The 21,736-nt window shown below is 47.8% G+C and overlaps 1 protein-coding gene across 1 annotated transcript in view; it reads left to right on the top strand.

The window, feature by feature from the left end:
• LOC134495915 (myosin-7) overlaps positions 1-7,509 on the top strand; it is a 29,667-nt gene extending 22,158 nt beyond the window's left edge. The window contains exons 32-40 of the mRNA XM_063301573.1: positions 330-495; positions 611-735; positions 1,527-1,835; positions 2,019-2,222; positions 2,384-2,509; positions 4,217-4,492; positions 5,456-5,551; positions 7,051-7,185; positions 7,335-7,509. Of these exons, the coding sequence (XP_063157643.1) occupies positions 330-495; positions 611-735; positions 1,527-1,835; positions 2,019-2,222; positions 2,384-2,509; positions 4,217-4,492; positions 5,456-5,551; positions 7,051-7,185; positions 7,335-7,358 (1,461 nt within the window). The 3' untranslated portion in view covers positions 7,359-7,509. The remainder of the gene's footprint in view (positions 1-329; positions 496-610; positions 736-1,526; positions 1,836-2,018; positions 2,223-2,383; positions 2,510-4,216; positions 4,493-5,455; positions 5,552-7,050; positions 7,186-7,334) is intronic.
• Positions 7,510-21,736: the final 14,227 nt, after the last annotated feature.

The raw sequence follows: 21,736 nt of genomic DNA, 5'->3' as shown, positions 1-21,736 counted from the left end.
ACATTTAAAAAAGGCATTTTGGTCTGACATTCCCAGTGGCGGATCTTAGGCAGAAAGGCAAAAACTTGAGTTCTTGGGCTTCTGGAGAAGTTTGGTTTGTCATGCCCCAGACCTGACAGAATATGTCCTACTCTGGAATTTTTGCCCGTCCTAATTCCAGCATGGATCCAAGTGGCCAGTTGTATCTCCAGAACCTACAAAACCCCAGACTGTGTCTATGGCCAGCGACTCTTCCAGCCAGTTCTCGCTCTGAAAACAGGAGCTGTAGAGCCGTTCCACCTGTCTGACCCAACCTGCATTCACTTCTTCTTCTTCCTGACCCACCCCAGATCTTGTCCGAGTGGAAGCAGAAATTTGAGGAGTCCCAAACTGAGCTGGAGTCATCACAGAAGGAGTCCCGCTCGCTCAGCACGGAGCTCTTCAAGCTGAAGAACGCCTACGAGGAGTCCCTGGAGCACCTGGAGACCTTCAAGAGGGAGAACAAGAACCTGCAAGGTGAGGTTGTCTCCTTCAGGGCCGAAGCCTCCCTATGTCTCCTCCAGCACACACTGTGCTCTCAATGGACCCCACTTCTTCTGGAGAACCAACGTTCCCTCTTCTTTTTGGGCAGAGGAGATTTCAGATCTCACCGAACAGCTTGGAGCCAGCGGCAAGATCATCCATGAGCTTGAGAAGGCGCGGAAGGGGCTGGAAACAGAGAAGTTGGAACTGCAGGCCGCTCTAGAGGAAGCTGAGGTGAGAAGCCCCCTTGGCTGCAAAATACCAAATTCCCACCATTATGTTTTCAGTTGAATGCTTCCTAGGCATCAGGAGAGTCTGCAGGGTGTAGGCAAAACAGTCAAAATGGCAGCCACGACGGTGTAATCAAAACTGCCCATTTTTTATGTGCATCACATGCAGAGCTTTGATTGCACCATCACGGCTGCCACCTTGATTGCACCATTGTGGTTGCCATCTTGATTGTACTGTCATGGCGGCCATCTTGATTGCACTGTCATGGCTGCCATCTTGATTGCACCGTCATGGCTGCCATTTTTTTACCATATCCTATGGGAAAACCTGGCTTACGCATGTTTTCCCCAACCTTTCTATGCCTCATTTCTCCTCTTCTAACATGTGACTTTATTCCTTACCAACTTTCAGCTAATCAGGGAGCAAGGGCACAAGGAGGTCAAAAAAGTCAAGATAGCAACCACATCCATGCAATTGAAGCCTAGCATCACAACCCACATAAAAGACTCAGACTTTGCATGGTCGTGGCCACCATCTTGATTTTTTTGCCCCCCCTTCCCCCCATGGAAATCCAGGCTCATGGCCCCATTTGCACTGACATTAAAAGGGTTTAAAAAATGCAAATATGGTCAAGTATTGGACATGAATGCACATCATGGCTCTTTCCAACGGGCAGACATTTTTCTGAAGACACCAGTTGCAGACATTATCTACCACTTTGGCTACCCATGATCTAAGGAGTCTCTTTGCCAACTTGTTCTCTCCCTCTGTCCAATATTACCCCAAACCTCCAGGCCTCTCTGGAACACGAGGAAGGAAAGATCCTCCGAGCTCAGCTGGAGTTCAACCAAATCAAGGCTGAAATTGAGCGCAAGTTGGCTGAGAAGGACGAGGAAATGGAGCAGGCCAAGCGGAATCACTTGAGGACGGTGGACTCGCTTCAAGCTTCCCTGGATGCCGAGACTCGCAGCCGCAACGAGGCACTGAGGGTCAAGAAGAAGATGGAGGGCGACCTCAACGAGATGGAGATCCAGCTTAGCCATGCCAACCGCATAGCAGCCGAAGCTCAGAAGCAAGTGAAAACTTTGCAAGGCTATCTGAAGGTACAGCCTGGAAGTTGATCTGGAGGACCTTCCTTCCTTCCTTCCTTCCTTCCTTCCTTCCATCCTTCCATCCTTCCATCCTTCCATCCTTCCATCCTTCCATCCTTCCATCTCCAGCATGGTGCCATTTCCTTTTCTCCCTTGCTCACACCTTCAACCCATCTTTCCTTCTCCTCTTCCTAGGACACTCAGATACAGTTGGATGATGTGGTCCGAGCCAATGAGGACCTCAAAGAAAACATTGCCATCGTAGAACGAAGGAACAATTTGCTCCAGGCTGAGCTGGAGGAGTTGCGGGCTGTGGTGGAACAGACAGAACGGGCCCGGAAACTGGCCGAACAGGAACTGATTGAAACTAGTGAAAGAGTCCAGCTCCTTCACACCCAGGTAAGGGAGATTTGAAAGCAAAGAAGCAGATCTTCTTAAAGCTCACGGATTGTGGGCAGCCAAGAGAGACACTGTTATCCTGCTTTAACGAAATTATTTCCAATTTTGGGTGATCTAAAAATTACAGACTCCCTGACTCTCCTCTCCTCTCCTCTTCTCAGAATACCAGCCTCATCAACCAGAAAAAGAAGATGGAGTCTGACCTTTCCCAGCTGCAGACAGAGGTGGAAGAGGCCATTCAGGAATGTAGAAATGCCGAAGAGAAGGCTAAGAAAGCTATCACAGATGTGAGTGAAATTTTAGCACATCTACTTTTCTAAGAAAGCAGTAATTTCAATGAGTGGCTATTTGGAAAGCATTGTTTCTGGCAGTGCTCAAAGCACTGAATATCAAGGATACTCTTGAGAGCCAGTTTGGTCTAGTGGTTAAGGCGCTGGGCTAGAAACCAGGCGGCTGTGAGTTCTAGTCCTGCCTTAGGCATGAAAGCCGGCTGGGTGCCCTTGGGCCAGTCCCTCTCTCTCAGCCCAAGAGCCAATCAGGTGTGGTATGAGAGTTCTAGTCCTGCCTTAGGCATGAAAGCTGGCTGGGTGCCCTTGGGCCAGTCCCTCTCTCTCAGCCCAAGAGCCAATCAGGCGTGGTAGGAGAGTTCTAGTCCCGCCTTCGGCATGAAAGCTGGCTGGATGACCTTGGACCAGACATTCTCTCTCAGCCCAAGAGCCAATCAGGCGTGGTAGGAGAGTTCTAGTCCCGCCTTCGGCATGAAAGCCGGCTGGGTGCCCTTGGGCCAGTCCCTCTCTCTCAGCCCAAGAGCCAATCAGGCGTGGTAGGAGAGTTCTAGTCCCGCCTTCGGCATGAAAGCTGGCTGGGTGACCTTGGACCAGTCCCTCTCTCTCAGCCCAAGAGCCAATCAGGCATGGTAGGAGAGTTCTAGTCCCGCCTTAGGCATGAAAGCCAGCTGGGTGACCTTGGACCAGTCATTCTCTCTCAGCCCAACTCACCTCACAGGGTTGTTGTTGTGGGGAAAATAGGAGGAGGAAGGAGTATTTGGTATGGCCGCCGCCTTGAGTTATTTATAAAAATTATAAAGGCGGGATAGAAACTAAATAATAATAATAAAAAAAATACTCAATCTGGGCTGCAGAAATTCCAAGTGACCAGCAGATGGGAGCAAAGGGAGTTTTCTACTCCTCTTTACTGCCATCTTGTGGCCACTTCAACGCTTGCAGACCCAATCTGGTAGCAGCCCTACAAATAGCAAAAGCAGTTAATTTAGAATAGAGGCCTTCATTGTGCATGGGTGTTTATTATTAATAAATTCACGTCATGCAGACCTTGACAACTATTGCTAATTCTGAAAGGAATGTAGGTCATGTTGTGAGATCAACCCAGGAGAAAGCCCTTTCTGTTGTGCCCAAGAATAAACAGTTTATGAATTACAGATAAATTGAGACAGAATCTTTGCTTCCTTAGTGAAAAAACAAGGATTAAAAAAGATGGAATTCACGTCTAAATATGAGGCAGGGGGAGGAAGGGCTTCTCCCTTTTACATGCATATCCTCCAGCCCTTCTCTGTTCCTCACATCCACAGAGCTGGTTCAGGAGATCCTGGGAGGGAGGAAGAGGCCAAGTGTTGGGTGTGAAGGACACAGGGAGGCTGTCCAACCGGCCCCTATGGGGCAGGACCTCCCTCCCTCTCCATCACAGACCACGTAGTACAAAAATAGCTCCTCCTTCTCCTGATTTCAATAAGGAGACCCAAAGTCTGTGAAATGAGACACATCTCAAGATTCTCCTTTGCTCTGGTCCACCGTCCCGCTGGTGGACAGAGGCCTCCTGGGTCAAAAGAGGACCCCGACCAGAATATTCACGTGAATAAGCAGCCTGTGAGCTTAGGGTCGGTCCCCAATCGGTGTGAAGAGTAGAGCAGGTGGGAGGTCTGCCCAACCCAACGTCCTTCTCCCTCTTTCCGGCGGATGTCCTCTTGACCGGGGCAGGCGGCCATGATGGCGGAGGAGCTGAAGAAGGAGCAGGACACCAGCGCCCACCTGGAGCGGATGAAGAAGAACATGGAGCAGACCATCAAGGACCTGCAGATGCGCCTGGACGAGGCGGAGCAGCTGGCCCTGAAGGGGGGCAAGAAGCAGCTGCAGAAGCTGGAGGCCCGGGTGCGAGAGCTGGAGAACGAGCTGGAGGCGGAGCAGAAGCGCAACGTGGAGAACGTCAAGGGCATGCGCAAGTGTGAGCGCCGCATCAAGGAGCTCACTTACCAGGTGAGGAGACTCGGATTGTCTGGAACAACCCTGGTTCTAGACTTAAGCCTTTCCTTCATGTTGACCGGTGGGTCCACCACCGTTACTTTAACATTTCACATTTGGGCATCTCTTCTAACGTGGGTTGGACAAGGAGTTTTGGGGGTGGTGGGTAGACTGAACCCCATTTTTCCCAGAATCTCATCAAAGATGCCATTTTGCACATTGTAGCTGGGCGAGATCTCAGATGCCACTCCCTCTGCCAAAGCTGAAGACAAAACGTGTCCTGTTTAAAAAACACATTTCCTAAGAAACTTTGTGTACTGTTATTCCAGCCACTTGCAGTAAGAACCTGGGAGCTGGACGCTTTTCAAACAGGCATCCAAAGCAAATCTGTGGGGTAAAAATACTCTAGACCAGGGTTCCTCAACCAGGGTTCCGTGGCGCCCTCGGGTTCTGGGAGAGGTCCCTAGGGGTTCCCTGGGAGATCACGGTTTATTTTTAAAATTATTTCAAATGTGGGCAACTTCACATTCAAGAGGTAAGTTTCATTCTTTATTTTCAGTTTAAGAACACTGTTAATGATGCATCTATCCAGGCCTACCCATGAAACGAATTGAATACTTTTGCAACTTCTGGCCTCTATTTGAGCCTGAATGGGCAGGGGTTCCCCGAGGCCTGAGAAATATTTCAAGGGTTCCTCCGGGGTCAGAAGCTTGAGAAGGGCTGCTCTAGGGTCAGAAGACGGCTGGATTTCCCCACCTTCCACTTTGGAGGCTAGAACGTGACCACGGTTGTGAAGTGCTGGTTTAGAGAAGGATTTCCCAAAAAGAGTGCCTTTTTAAAATCTCACAGTTGCTTCTAGATAATTAAGAGCTTGTGATGCAGCGTAGGAGGTGACGCCGTTTCAACACGGTGGTGTAAGCCACTTTTTGCTGCAGCCAAACAGCCCCTGTTCTCCCTGTCTTGTTCTTGGCACTGTAGACGGAGGAGGATCGGAAGAACCTCATTCGCCTCCAAGACCTGGTTGATAAACTCCAGTTGAAGGTGAAGGCTTACAAGAGGCAAGCAGAGGAGGCGGTGAGTGGCGTCCATCTTTCTCTCCTTCTTGGTACAGGTAATCCTCGCTTAACGACTACAATTGGGAATTTCAGTTGCTAAGCGAAGCAGTCGTTAAGCAAATCCAACCCGATTTTACGACCTTTTTGGCAGTGATCATTAAGCGAATCACTGTGGGCATTAAGCAAACCATGTGGTTAATGAAGTGGACTCCCCATTGATTTTGCTTGCCAGAAGCTGGCCAGGAAGGTCGAAAATGGCGATCACGTGACCATGGGATGCTGCAACGGTCATAAATGTGAACTAGTTGCCAAGCATCCAAATCGTGATCATGTGACCGCAGGGACGCTGTGATGGTCGTAAGTGTGAGGACTGGTCATAAGTCATTTTTTTAGCACCATCATAAGTCTGAACCATCACTAAACGAATGGTTGTTAAGCGAGGACTGCCTGTACCTTCCTTGTCCATCACTGGCAGTCTTCCCCGTTTAGCACACCTGCAAGATGCTGAACTGAAGACATCAGCCATCCTCTTCCTTTTCATCTCTGAGCTTTTATTGTCACCTCAGTTGAGGTGACTGATCTGGGCCCTCACGCAAACGTCCTCTCTCAGCTCCTCAACATTAGGAGTGTGAAAACCATTTTGAACTGGAATTGGATCCTGGTTGTCTTGAGCATGTAACATTTTCAGAAAGTTGAGAACTGCGTCCGAACGCTGCGGGTAAGATCCGAACAATCCATTTCGAGCTCAAAATATTTGGAATTCAAACTACTGTGCGCATCCTGCCCCATGATGGACGTTTCCTGCCGGGGTATCTCCTAAAGCGTCTTGCCAGTTTAGCAAACCTTCCACGTGTCTCTCCTTTGACGCTGTAGATACCTAATGCTATATTATTTGGTTTTTTCCACGTTCCCAACCCTGTTTCCAAAGCAGCCCATTCAAAAGAGAAACAGAAAACAGAGGCTCACTCTGTGTGGCAAGAAAAACATTTTAAAAGAAGCTGGCACCGGCTCTTTGCTGCCCTCAGATCCGTGGCTCGCTTGGCACTTTAACGCCCAAGTTGGGGGAGACGGAATGAAATCTTAAAAATGCTGGGGGGAATAGGAAGATGCTGTAGATGACCCAGAAGGCCTGTTACCACCAAAAAGACCTCCTCTTTTCACTTGGGGCCTGATCCAAGCGGGACCGGAATCTCCCAGCCCTGTCATCAGGGCTCCCGCCGGGGCCGCTGCAAGTGGGTGTGAAAGTTGTGTCCTGCACAAAGGCGCTGTGCCACGGGGGGCACCAAATTCAGTTTTAGAAATCAATTCCTCCAGGGCACATATTGCTGTGGTTCTGGGAAGCTCAGCCTTACAAAGACGAGCAATTTTTGTACGAGCCAGGTCAACAGCAGCCGGCTCCCTCGCGCCCATCCCAAGGGCCGATTTATGCGCCAGACCCTGCAGTGGTGGCTCACCAGAGCCGAAAGCCAGGAGCAAGGAAGTTCTCCAGAACTTTCAATGCCTCCCTTCTTTCTCCAGGAGGAACAAGCCAACAGCAACTTGAGCAAATTCCGGAAGGTCCAGCACGAGTTGGACGAAGCCGAGGAGCGGGCGGACATTGCTGAGTCCCAGGTCAACAAGCTGAGGGCCAAAAGTCGTGACATTGGGGTGAAGGTGAGCAGCTTGTGAAGGCACTGGCCCCGCCATTTTCATCCCTTTCCCTAGGTCTGTTTTCTATCTCATGTTTCCTTCCTTCCTTCCTTCCTTCCTTCCTTCCTTCCTTCCTTCCTTCCTTTCTCACTTTTGCCCGCTCTCTTCCTTAGCCGAAAGGTTTGTACGAGGAGTAACTCCTTTGAAGACCAGATGTTCCACTCTCCTGGACCCCTGCGCACCCACCTCCAGACCTAAAAGGCCCTGGGGAAACCTTCCCCCGTCTCCCACGCTCTGTATATCAGCATTGCTCCCTTCTAAAAAGTAGAATAAAAACCATGAAACTGCTGTCGCTTCCGGTGCGTGCAATCCCTGCGTTCCAAGAGGATGTCGGTGATTTTCAGCCATGATGGCTAAATCGAGCCTCCCTGTCCAGGAGCAGTGTACCGGGTCGGTCGCTGCTGGAGCCAGGATAATAGACAGGGTCCATCAGGTCTCTTTCTGCATCCTTCATTTGTTACTACAAGCAGGATGCGCACCAAAAATGTTGCCATAAGGAGTTCCCCACAGGGTGTTCCAGCTGGCGTATCAATCATTCCTCCCAGACATTCAAGATCCTGTGATTACTTAACTGTGCAAAGCTCTAATTAGGCTGGGGTTTTTTTTTTCATGAGAAGGAACATTACCTTTTTTACTTTTTATTTTTTATTTTTACACCCCTCGGGGCTCCCCCAAACCTGTCGGGGGGACCTTGGTGTCTGGTGCAACAATACCTTTACAGATAGCCCTCACTTAATGATCACAATTAGGATTGGAATTTTGGTTGCTAAGCGAAGTGGTCATTAAGCGAATCTGACCCAATTTTATGACCTTTTTTGTGGTGGTTGTTAAGCGAATCATCGTGGGTGTTAAGCAAACCACATGGTCATTAAGCAAATCACACGGTCCCCCATTGATTTTGCTTGCCAGAAGCCGGCCAGAAAGGTCGAAAATGGCAATCACGTGACCGCCACTGTGATGGTTATAAGTGTGAGGATTGGTTGTAAGTTGGTTTTTCCAGCACCATCATAAAGCTGAACCATCACTAAAAAACTGGTTGTTAAGTGAGGACTACCTGTATAACCAGTGATACTTTGGGCTAGGCCAGACAGCCACATAAAAGTGCAATTGTTCATCTCCCTATTTTGCCTTCACAGTGGTGCTGCCTTTACTGTTTTAATGTGGGACAAGTTAAGGAATGGATTGGGGGAGTCCCCTGGTTTGCTTCCCTCCTCCAGACATCACTTGCTAGTGGACCCCCCACACACACACTTAATGTGGGGCAGGGCAGGGTTGTGTGAGGGGAGGCGGGTGCAGAGAATAGTTGCTTTAGCTTGACAGATGAAGGTGCCCGGCCCTTCTTCCCTGTTAGTTGGGCTATTTCTGAACATGGGTCCCGCACTCTCCTGAAAAAGCACTAATTCTGTGTTCCCCGGAATAGCCTGGTGGACATTGAGAAGAGGCACGGACTGAAGTGGGAGGGAGCATTTGATTATGAGTGAACTCCACCTTCAGCTAGTGCTATCAGGGAACGGCGGAGTTGGCAATGAGTGGCCGTGGCTGGCCACACCCCAAGTAGCTAATGGAGTAGGCAAAACAGAGCTGCCACCCCAGAAAGGTTAAAAAACAAAGGAAACAAGCACAGCTCTACAACACTCACTGGGGACAGAACCAGCAACACCCACCAGACCGACTCTCACTCTCCTCCCAGTTTAATTTGACCTGTGCAGGTCAGTTCAAAGCTGCTTGAGAGAGGGGTTTAGCGCCCTTTCAAAAGAGCGCAAAACTCGTATCTATAACCAACCATCTGACGAGGGCTCTTCAGGCAGCGTGTGGGGAGATGCCTCTGTGGAAGCTGCGGGTCTGATCTGTCCTGCAGCCAGGACAAGATAACCAGCGGGAACAAGATCCAATGACTGGAAAGAAGAGATCTTGAGGCAGCCCAGCTTCATGTACCCTTGAGATGCTCAGGGCAAGAACTCTATCGGGAAAGGTGGAAAAACACTACTTGCAAACTGGGACTGCTCAAGATGTCTTTAAGCTACCTGGGCTGGGGTCTGGGTCTGGGTCTGGGTCTGGGTCTGGGTCTGGGTCTGGGTCTGGGTCTGGGTCTGGGTCTGGGTCTGGGTCTGGGTCTGGGGCAAAGGCAGTGTCACAAAGATGTGGCATAAAAAGCCATCTAACCAGGCTATGTTTCTCTGCCATCAGAGGAAGGGAAGAAGCATCCTCTGTTTATTGCTAATGCCTAAGATTTTTTGGCACCGTCAGTGTGAAAAAAGCTGGTCTCTTCTCCAAGGAAGTTACAATCCATCCTTCTGTTCTTGGTGCAGGCCGATTAAGACCTTGAATGAGCGTGTCCACCCACATTCAGTTCCCTTTCGTCCAGCGGGTGCCACACCTGTGGCTTTAATATTAGTTCCTTCCTGACCAGATGCTGTTCCTCTGTCCTGGGATGAACCATGCAGTTACAATTCCCCTCCATTTAAGAAAATTTGTTTTTTCCACTCAGGACAAATAGGTGCATTCTCAAGACTTGGAAAATGTTACCCCTACATTAGCAAAACCCAAGGACTGTGTTCACATACCCCAAGCAAGTAAATCATGTTTTGACTATAATGGGGTATCTTTGATGTTAATCTGGTGTGCTGTGTGAAGCCAGTCATCTGGGTTTTGAAATCAAAGCATATGAGTTAACATAACATGTGAATCTCACCAATTGTCAGTTATTCTACAAACCACAGTTACAAAAACTCTGATTAGAGAAAATGGGAACCCATTCTCAGTTGTGCGTGGAAATAATTTTGCCTGACCTCAAGAGTTGGAGGTTAAGTTCAGAAGAGATGAATTTAGGATGGGAGAGATAGGATAGCCTACTCTGAACTGATTTAGAGACTTAAAAATTCTCTTTTAACTCCTGGTGACCAGAGGGAGGCTCTCATTTAGTTCTCTTGGAAGCAATAGAGTAGTGATTTGGCACGGCCTTCTCCAGAATTTTTTCAGCAACCATAGTCTGGCCTATTGCCCGAGTACCTTGCAGTGGGAAATATCTCCTGGTGGTGTCCCATCCAAATACTACCTAAGGGTTACTGCTTGGTTTCTAAGGTTAGCCATAGTTGGTTAGCTGTTCCTATTTAGCTGAGCTAAATCTAGATTTTCTAAATTTAGAAAATCTAGAGAGAATGAGAGAGAGAATGAAAGAGAAAAAGAGAGAGAGAGATTCAGAAATATATATTTCATGCTCATACAAGTTATAGATAGAGCTATGGGAAGAACACACAGGGACCCTTTGAAGGAGAGGTCAGGAACTACAGGTAGTCCTCGCTTAACAACCACAACTGGGACCTTTCAGTTGCTAAGCAAAGTGGTCATTAAGCGAATCTGGCCCGATTTTACAACCTTTTTTGCAGCGTTTGTCAAGCAAATCACCGCAGGCATTAAGTGAACCATGTGGCCGTTAAGTGAATCACACAGTTCCCCATTGATTTAGTTTGCCAGAAGCCAGCCAGGAAGGTCGGAAATGGTGATCACGTGATCACAGGATGCTGTGATGGTCATAAATGTGAACCGGTTGCCAAGCGCCCAAATTGTGATCATGTGACTGTGGGGATGCTGCAACAGTTCTGAGTGTGAGAACCAGTCATAAGTCAGTTTTTTCAGCACTGTTGTAAGTCCAAACTGTCACTAAACGAATGGTTGTTAAGTGAGGACTTCCTGTATGTTACTGATTCCAGGATCCCTCATGGCTATCCTGGTTAGCTGAGGACGGATGTCAGTAGCATCTGGAGGGCCTGGTGTTGCCATTTTTGCGTTATGAAAGTAATGGCTTAAGCAATCATTATGCATTCTCTTTGCCATTGTAATGAGGTTTTTTTTAGAGCAGGGAGGACAAAGGAAAAATAGTTTTGATGCTTGCCGTGACATCAAGCCCTGAAATCAGGACCATGGCTGTAATTTTTAAAGTATATTCAAAGAAATATGACCCCTTCATCCTACATGATATATATAAAAGTTGACCGGGCTAGCAGCAAATCGATGGAATTTGTTGCGAGCGGATTCAGAACGGACAGAAAAAAGGAGATTTGGGCATTGCGGTGTCTTCTGATGACTTTAAAGATATGTGGTTGCTTGGGCCTCCTCCAGAATTTGAAATCAGACTTAAGCGTTTGAGTTGTTTTCCAGAATATTTTCCTGAATTTCACTCTGAGGTTTTCCCCTTCATCTCCCGGATCAGCTTGTTTGAAAAACTTCTTATCTTGGCTTCTCAGAGTAAAGCATCGTGGACAGAAGCTTTAAAAAAATAGGAATTTCTGTTGGACTTTAAAGAGGAATTAGGGAAAGTTGTGCCTATCAAAAAGCACCCTTTCCATCTTTTTTAGAGGCTGCATCCATAGGATGCAGCAGACATTCCCACTGGGAAAGGAAAAAACACAGACTCTGCTTTTCTCCGTCCACCTGTCCCTGCCAGGATTTCTATTCCTCATTTATTTATTATACCCCACTTTTCCCTTTATATACTCACCCTGGGCTGGCATATTGCAAACAAGGCCTCCTTGGAAATAAAATCTGCTGTCTGGTTTTTATTCTGTTGCCTTTTCAGTTGATCTAAACAGTTGGATCAAGTGTATCTGTTGAGTTGGCTACATGTGGGAGAAGCTCCTGTGATCAACCGATGCTGCCCCAAGCCCTTGGGAGGGTGCCAGGTTGGGGAAGAAGGGCCTGGAAATTGGCTGCCATGCAGAATTTGCAGATGGAGACAGTAGTGTGGCCTGATAAGCGAAAAGCAGCTTAAAATATGCATATGTGCAAATGAGATTAAAGCAAGCCTGATTAGGGATCACGAAGTATTAAGTCTGATACACAAGGAGATTAGAAGTGATGAAAGCACACCTATGTATAGATTAGACTGTCTGATGCTGGATTTCCTGATTAAGCTGATTTAATAGGTCGCTGCTATTAAAATGGACTTAGAAGGGGTGGGGGTGTGTGGCTATTGATAGATATTTTAAATTAAAAAATAAAATAAACACCAAACAGTGCCTTTCCTGAGCAGGAACTCCCTGACTGAGCCAAGAAATTTGCCCTGGGATTTTGGGGGCTGGAAAGATGTTAAATAGGTCCTTTCCTTCTAGAGTGGCTTTGCTACAATGAAGAGCTACTGCTGGGTTCCTCCAGCACTTGGTAGGGAGTAAGTGAGCCAAGAGCCGTGAAGCTCAAGCAAGTGAGTCAAGCTACAGCCTGCAGAAGAAGGCAAAATCATCTGTAGGGTAGTTAAGCATTGCGAATTGCCTCATCTCCCTCCCCTTTTTCCTCCTGTCTCTCTTCCACCATATGGGAAATTAAATTTTGTGGCATTCTTTTCTTTCATATATATATCCTCTCACTTGTTACCTTCATTCCAACTCCCTGAACTGAGTTCCATTGAGAGATGCCCAACTTCCTGAAACCGCAGGGAGATGGAGAAGGGATTTGAACCCAGCACTTATTTACTATGCCCACCACATTGAACTCTTTCCAGAAGTCTCCTGCAAACTAAAATTCACTTTTCTTCTGCACCATCCACCCTTGCTTCCAATTTAATGTCACTTCTGTCTTTTGAATTGTCTACTCTGAAGCTGTGCAATATTACAACATTTTTCCCATGGTGGCCAGACAGCACACGACAGCAATAGCCCAACATCTATTTCTCCCCCCGATCACCTGGTACTCAAGGGTAGACAGCCTCTGCATCTGGAGGTTCTATCCAGCTGTTGAGATGCCTCACTCTGCAAATCTGTCCTCTGCAAACTTGTCTACGATGGAGATCTAGGATAAAGCAAATCACATCATGGGGGAAGCAGGCTTTGTTTCTCTTGACTCGCGCTGGCCAAAAAATCAGTAGCTTTGGGGGGATTTCTGTTCTGCTTATCCAAGAGCGAAACAGAGGCAGGGAGAGAAAGAGAAAAAAGTGTATTTACATGAACAGTGTTGATTGTGCCCAGGAACAGAGTCAAGAAAGTCAAGATGGCAGCCTTGATGATACAATCAAGCCAATTCCCTTTTTACATATTTTTTTGCCAGTGTTTCTCAACCTCAGGAACTTTAAGATGGGTGGACCTCAACTCCCAGAATTCCCCCAGCCAGTGTGCTGGCTGGGGGAATTCTGGGAGTTGAAGTCCACCCATCTTAAAGTTCCTAAGGTTGAGAAACACTGCTTTTAACATTTACCCCCCTAATGAGAGGGGTCTCCAGACAACACCATTCGCTCTGACCCTCCTGTACGCTTCCCCTCACATCCTCTTAACCGTGACATGAGCACAGTCCACCAGCTGCTCTTCAAGGACCCGTCCTCATGACCTTGGTCTCACCTTGACCTGTTCCAGCCTTAACAGCATCTACCCTTGTTCCGCAACACAATGAGATCTTTGGCGCAGCAACGCCAAAGGGCTGTTATCCAGCACAGGAGTTGCCACAAAAGTATAGGTAGTCCTCGCTTAATGACCACAATGAGGACTGGAATTTCAGTTACTAAGCGAAGCAGTCATTAAGCGAATCCAACCTGATTTTATGACCTTTTTTGTGGTTGTTAAGCAAATCACCCCAGATGTTAAGTGAACCATGAGGTTGTTAAGTGAATCACGCAGTTCCCCATTGTTTTTGCTTGCCAGAAGCTGGCCAGGAAGGTTAAAAACAGCAATCATGTGACCGCGGGAACACTGCAATGGTCGTAAGTGTGAGGACGCATTCCCTTGGGTTCTCGGCATTCTTTGAGCACCTCTTCCTTTAGATGTTCAGCACCATCATCACGGCAAGAATTCCTGAGCTACTGTACATATATTCTCCATTACGGCGAGCCATTCTCTGTTGCTCCCCCTCCCTCCTTTTGTTTTCCCCACCCCCAGCTGCTTCTTTTGCTATGGGTTGCCAGCAAAGGAATGGACAGAAAAGGAGAAATGGATCTTTTCGTTCTTTCACAGGGGGGTGGGTGGTCAGAAAAGCCAGGGGAAGCAGCCCTTCAGGAATGCAGGCCCTGTGACCAGCATCATCATGGTGCAGCAGCCCCCTCCCTGCCATTTTGGCACCGCAGCACAAAAGCGGCAGGGGGTTGTTTAAACGTGTGTCCAACATTCAGCCGGAAGACTGCTGTACCCGTGTTCAAAAGTACATCCACCCAGCCAGACTTTGAAGGCTTCAGCAAAGGATCGTTGGACATCAGGGTGGGGCCTCCCCACATTGCAACCATGAAGCCCCTCCATGGCTTCAGCACCACTGCTCCAAGCCAAAAGGAGCTTTTTAAACACCCGTCCAGCCCCTACAAGCTCATCTGGGAACAATTCATGGCCTCTTCCCTTGTGAAGCGGAGCAAGAAAAGGCAGAGGTCTGCCTTCTCTTTGGGGAAAAAGACATTGAAACTTCATCTGGGAAAGCCCAGTCATTTATAAATGCAGACACTCTTCGCCCCAGCTGAGAGGGAACAGCTGAACTGCAAACACATTTACCAAATGCATTGCAGTGTTGATCCCCGCCAGTCACCAAATGAATGCGAGTTCCCCTCTCTTGTGCTGACTTTTTAACCAGTGTATCCCATCCAGAATGGAGCTAACTTTTCAGCCAACACAAGGAAATGCCCTGTGTGACTCTAAACTCTGCCTCTTCTTCTGCGCACACACACGCACACACGTCCGCTGTTACACCATCACAGCCGCTTCCCTCCCCATCGCTCTTCCCAACGGCTTCGGCTGGCAATAAAGAACCGAAAATAAAGAAGCAGGAATATCGAGAGGGCTTCTCTCCTCCTGCACTAAATCTTTTCTTCCCCAGTGACTTCCCAACAGGAGATCTTTGGGCTGGCCAAAGTCCCACATTGCTTCCTTCCCAAATAACATGCACACGTACAGACATACGCATGTGTGTATTAAAAAAATTCCCAGTACAGGGAGTACCTGCTAGTGTGGGATGCCCAAACCCCAATTCTTGCAAATTTCCTCTTGCTTCAGATGAAAGGGACTGTGAGAAATGGACTCCTTCCTGCCTGCTGGCGCTTTGGAGAGAAGGCAGGAGATGTCCGTGAGGTGGGAACAGAGGGGGAGTAATGCCCCAAAGAGAGAAGGGTTGTTTGACCTTAACAGTTAAGCCTAATTGCGGGTGGGGTGTGATCTGCCAAGAAGGGGTATGTGAAAAAGGATGGGATGAGGTCAAGGTCCCCTCCCAAAAATCCCAGAATTGGAGCCCTCGGCTTAGTTTTCAAATGGGGCTGTTCCTTCCAGCCACTGCTGGCCTGGCTCCTCTATGGGGCTGCATCTGCCTTCTTAAAGCTGTGGGGAGGAAGCACTGCAGAGGTGGGGAACATTAAAGAAAGATTCCAGTGAAGTTTCGACATGGGCAGGGGCTCGGCAGGGGCCCTTTCGGATGCTCAGCCTCTTTATCTGCCCACCTGTCTAACCCATCGAACCACAAACCAGCACTGGATTAATGATGTGATGGCAGGCTTTGTGTCCCAGCAGGTGCACCCAATCTTTGGAAAGAGAGAGAGAGAAAGAGAGAACCTGGATAAATTGATGGGGGACGTAGCTGGAATGTAGCAGAGAGGAAAAAGTGGGGTATTTTGGGCCAGGCCCAATCTGAGCAGACTCTATCATGATGCTGGGCTTGGGGGCAACAGCATCCAATTGGGGGCCCCCAGCTGCATCATGAAAGCCATGTGTTGCATGAAAAAAGGAGACGGGTTTAAATGCAAGGGTGTGGCCCTATCTTGACTTTTTTGACCCCCTTGCAGATGCCCCAGCATCGGTGGGCAAAGCCAATGAATAGTTAGGGCTACTGTCAATGCCTGGAGACACAGACAAGATAATATCAGTGCTCTGAAATGGAGGACAGGGAAGCTAGGTTTGAAATTGGGGAGCCACTGGGGTGTCACAATTAAGGTATCAACCTATGACTAAGGAGACCCAGGTTTAAGCCTGTCTCATTCAGGTAAGCTCTCTGAGTGACTTTGGGATAGCTAATATCTCTCAGCCTGACAGGGTTGTTGCAGAGAATTGGAGGTGGGGACATTACATGTGCTACCTTATGTTCTTGGAGAAAAGGCAGGATCAAGATATCAATCTAATGAATTCATCTATTAGTTAATGTGGAATAGCAGAAGTGGTGGGGACATGGGGGGATATTTGGAGACCTGAGAGTCACCTGGACAGCCCTTGGTGAGGGGGGACAAGGTTGGTGGATAGCTGTGAGGAATGTGGTAACACATGAGGCATGTATAAATAACATTAATAAATAATATTGGCACCCCAGGTCAGAGGTGGAAAAGGAGTTTGAAGGAAGCCCAAAAGAATAGGGGGTTCCATTGAGCATTTTGGTTGTGGGTTCGGAGCTGGCGGGCAAGAGGACCAGTTGGCAGAGGTTAGAAGGAAGACCCTTTTGATCTTGAATGGGGAATCAGTCAAACTCCGATTCTATTGCAAATTGCGCAGCCTCATTTACACACACACACACACACACACACTCATTTCCCCAAATCACTGGAATGTCTCACCTCTTTCAGGATAAGTTGTTTGAACATCCACTTTATACTGACTAAGTGGACCTTATGTTCAAGGAACAATGCCAGATTTATTTCCACCCACCAGCGCCTCCTGCCCAGGCACTTTTCTTTTGGGCCTAACAGAAGAGACCAGGCTGCCAGATCATTAACCCCCCCACCCCCCACCCTCACCAGCCGCTACCTTCCTGCCAGCTATTTCTTAATTCCTTTTGTCTCAATATAGAAAGGCTGAGATTCCAGAACGGGAGCCAAAAGTGGAGAGCTGTCAGCAGCAGCTGAGCGTCAAGACAGATATTTCCCAGAGCGAGAGAATGTCACATTCCCACATACCAAGCCCAGAGTCCGTACAGCAACCTGCTCCCCAGACTGAAGCTCTCATCCCAGCCCCCAGACATTGTCCTGGGGAGTTTTCGAGCCCAGCAAATATGTGGCTATCCTCACAGTGTGATCAAACAAGTCAAGATGGCGCCTGCATTGCACCATCGCGGCCCCCATCTTGACTTGTAGGACCATGCCCTGCGGACACCCCTGCAATGTGTGGGAACAAACTTAGCACATGCGCAGAGATGCCCTTGTTTTCCCCGTGACAGAAGAATTCTGCCCAGCCTCTTCGACTGGCAGGTTGGTTCATAGCTTCCATCATCCACGGCCATTCACCATATTGGTTGAGGATTTCATGAGCCTCTTTGGAGAAGAGCTGGACCCCGCCCTTCTTGTTTGACAGTATACTTCTGATGGTTGGGAAGGGCCACCTATTGGCCCAGCAAACAAACCACAATCCAGCAACACATTGAGAGCATCAGGCAGAAGAACCTTTGCAAGCCATCCTAAGCTAGTGGGGCAATCATCTGCCTTGATCTGAAGCTGTTGTTCACATTCTTCTGTCTTAGCAAGCTCATTGGCCCTTGCTGCTTCTTCCTCCTTCCTTGTGGACCAGAGTTTGCTGCAAAGAAAGTATACTGGGGCCCCCAGTAGTTTCTAGGGTCAGACAACGGAGGGCATGTAGCTCAACCCCCTACCCAGGGCAGCAGTCTAATTCTACGGCCTCCCAACAGCTTCTGTTAAAGCACCTTCATCCGGCAGAGCAGCCTGCTCCATGGTCCAACAGTTCTTACTTTTAGAAAAGCCTTCTTGCTGCCCAACCAAAACTGACTTCCTTGGAAAAAACACCTATTGTTTAATCCCCTCCATTGGTCATCTGTTTTTCCGACATTCAGATCTGCTACCCCTAGTAGAGCTTGGGTAGGAGAGCTCTGAATCGATCCTGAATTGTCATCCGATCTTTATCTCCATTTCTCCCCCCTCTGCTCCTGTGATGAATATTAGATGGCTACCCCCCCCCCATTTGTGTTTTGCTCAGAGCTCTAATCTCCCCTTTCCAAATCGGGTGGGCCATGCCACTTTCTCTGGGCAGAAAACCCCTGCAATTTCTCCCGCCTTGGTTTTGATGCCCACGGCAAGCGGGAGCGCATTACTACGATCACAGCTTCCTTGCACCCCCTCCTTGGCCATGCAGTAGCTGGATTCACACAAGACGTTGGACTCAGCTATGGTTGTTGTTTGTTCGTTTAGTTGCTTCCGACTCTTCGTGACTTCATGGACCAGCCCACGCCAGAGCTTCCTGTCGGTCGTCAACACCCCCAGCTCCCCCAGGGATGAGTCCGTCACCTCTAGAATATCATCCATCCACCTTTCCCTTGGTCGGCCCCTCTTCCTTTTGCCCTCCAATCTCTCTAGCATCAGCATCTTCTCCAGGGTGTCCTGTCTTCTCATGATGTGGCCAAAGGATTTCAGTTTGGCCTTTAATATCGTTCCCTCAAGTGAACAGTCTGGCTTTATTTCCTGGAGGATGGACCGGTTTGATCTTCTTGCAATCCAAGGCACTCTCAGAATTTTCCTCCAACACCACAGTTCAAAAGCATTGATCTTCCTTCTCTCAGCCTTCCTGATGGTCCAGCTCTCGCAGCCATATGTTACTACGGGGAACGCCATTGCTTTAACTATGCGGGCCTTTGTGGTCAGTGTGATGTCTCTGCTCTTAACTATTTTATAAAGATTTGTCATTGCTCTTCTCCCAAGGATTAAGCGTCTTCTGATTTCCTGACTGCAGTCAGCATCTGCAGTAATCTTTGCACCTAGGAATACAAAGTCTTTCACTGCTTCTACATTTTCTCCCTCTATTTGCCAGTTATCAATCAAGCTGGTTGTCATAATCTTGGTTTTTTTGAGGTTTAGCTGCAAGCCAGCTTTTGCACTTTCTTCTTTCACCTTCATCATAAGGCTCCTCAGTTCCTCTTCGCTTTCAGCCATCAAAGTGGTATCATCTGCATATCTGAGATTGTTAATGTTTCTTCCAGAGATTTTAACTCCAGCCTTGGATTCCTCAAGCCCAGCATGTCGCATGATTTGTTCTGCGTACAAGTTGAATAGGTAGGGTGAGAGTATACAGCCCTGCCGTACTCCTTTCCCAATCTTAAACCAGTCCGTTGTTCCGTGGTCTGTTCTTACTGTTGCTACTTGGTCGTTATACAGATTCTTCAGGAGGCAGACAAGATGACTTGGTATCCCCATACCGCTAAGAACTTGCCAAAATGTGTTATGGTCCACACAGTCAAAGGCTTTAGAATAGTCAATAAAACAGAAATAGATGTTTTTCTGAAACTCCCTGGCTTTTTCCATTATCCAGTGGATATTGGCAATTTGGTCCCTAGTTCCTCTGCCTTTTCTAAACCCAGCTTGTACATCTGGCAATTCTCGCTCCATGAACTGCTGAAGTCTACCTTGCAGGATCTTGAGCATTACCTTACTGGCATGTGAAATGAGTGCCACTGTTCAATAGTTTGAGCATTCTTTAGTGTTTCCCTTTTTTGGTATGGGGATATAAGTTGATTTTTTCCAGTCTGCTGGCCATTCTTGTGTTTTCCAAATTTGCTGGCATATAGCATGCATTACCTTGACAGCATCCTCTTGCGAGATTTTGAACAGTTCAGCTGGGATGCCGTCGTCTCCTGCTGCCTTGTTATTAGCAATGCTTCTTAAGGCCCACTCAACCTCACTCTTCAGGATGTCTGGCTCTAGCTCACTGACCACACCGTCAAAGCTATTCCCGATATTGTTATCCTTCCTATAGGTCTTCTGTATATTCTTGCCACCTCTTCTTGATCTCTTCTTCTTCTGATAGGTCCTTGCCATCTTTGTTTTTGATCATACCCATTTTGGCTTGGAATTTACCTCCAATGTTTCTAATTTTCTGGAAGAGGTCTCTTGTCCTTCTTATTCTATTGTCTTCTTCCACTTCCACGCATTGCTTGTTTAAAAATAATTCCTTATCTCTTCTGGCTAACCTCTGGAATTTTGCATTTAATTGGGCATATCTCCCCCTATCACTGTTGCCTTTTGCTTTCCTTCTTCCTTGGGCTACTTCTAGTGTCTCAGCAGACAGCCATTTTGCCTTCTTGGTTTTCTCTTTCTTTGGGATGTATTTTGTTGCCGCCTCCTGAACAATGCTGCGAACTTCTGTCCAGAGTTCTTCCAGGACCCTATCTACTAAGCCCAGTCCCTTAAATCGATTCTCCACCTCCACTGCATATTCCTTAGGAATATTAGTGAGCTCATATCTAGCTGATCTGTGGGTCTTCCCTAATCTCTTTAGTCTGATCCTAAATTGTGCAAGAAGAAGTTCGTGATCTGAACTACAGTCAGCTCCAGGCCTTGTTTTTACCGACTGTACAGATATCCGCCACCTTTGGCTGCAAAGGATGTAGTCAATCTGATTTCGGTGTTGTCCATCTGGGGAAGTCCATGTATAAGGCCGTCTCTTAGGTTGCTGGAAGAGAGTGTTTGTTATGCAGAGTGAATTGTCCTGGCAAAATTCTATCAGCCTATGTCCTGCTTCGTTTTGTTCTCCCAGGCCATGCTTACCTGTAATGCCAGGTGTCATTTGACCGCCCACCTTAGCATTCCAGTCTCCCGTGATGAAAATAACATCTCTTTTAGGCGTGTTGTCCAGTAGGTGCTGCAGATCCTCACAGAACTGCTCTACTTCAGCTTCTTCAGCTTCTGTGGTTGGGGCGTATATTTGGATCACTGTGATGTTAGATGGCTTGCCCTGAATTCGAATTGAGATCATTCTATCCTTTTTTGGATTGTATCCAAGCAATGCTTTAGCCACTTGACTATTAATTATTAAGGCTACTCCATTTCTTCTGTGGTCCATAGTAGTAGATCTGGTGGTCATTTGATGTGAAGTGGCCCATTCCAGTCCATTTCAGTTCACTGATGCCCCAAATGTCTATCTTTAATCTTGACATCTCACCAACAACCACATCCAATTTGCCCTGGCTCATAGATCTTACATTCCAGGTTCCACTGGTGTGTTGATTCTTAGAACATCAGATTCACCTTTCACCACCAGCACCGTCGGCCGCTAGCCGTCCTTTCGGCTTTGAGCTAGCTGCGTCATCACGTCTGGGGCTAGTTGAGCTCATCCTCTGTTCCTCCCCAGTAGCATTTTGACCATCTTCCAGCCTGGGGGTCTCATCTTCCGATGACATACCAACATATCTCTGGTTGTACTGATCCATTTAGTGTTCACGGCAAGAATACTGGGGTGGGTTGCCACTACCTCCCCCAGGGATCACATTTAGTTTGACCTCTCTGTCATGACCTTCCCGTCTTGGGTGGCCCTTCACGGTTTAGCTCATGGCATCATTGAGGTGCTCAAGCTCCAGCACCACGGCAAGGTAACGATCCTTTGCTGAAGTCAGCTATGGAATTAACCCCTATTCTGGGTCTGCACAATCACAGTGCTATAGACCAGACTTGCAATGGACCTGACTGGCAAGACATGCAAAAAAAACCCCCACAACCCTAACCAAGGTTAAAACTAACCAATTTAAGCATGGGGTGCAAATCCAACTCACCTAGTTAAGTATGCTGTGAAAAGCAGGATCTCATCCACAATGAGGGCTAGAAGCTTGCCCTTTTACACAAAGGAAACTGACATCCTCTAGACTC

The sequence above is a fragment of the Candoia aspera genome, chromosome 4, assembly GCF_035149785.1.
Source record: "Candoia aspera isolate rCanAsp1 chromosome 4, rCanAsp1.hap2, whole genome shotgun sequence".
Lineage (NCBI taxonomy): Eukaryota > Metazoa > Chordata > Lepidosauria > Squamata > Boidae > Candoia > Candoia aspera.
The sequence above is the reverse complement of the archived record's forward strand: the minus strand, read 5'-3'. Positions and strand labels throughout refer to the sequence as shown.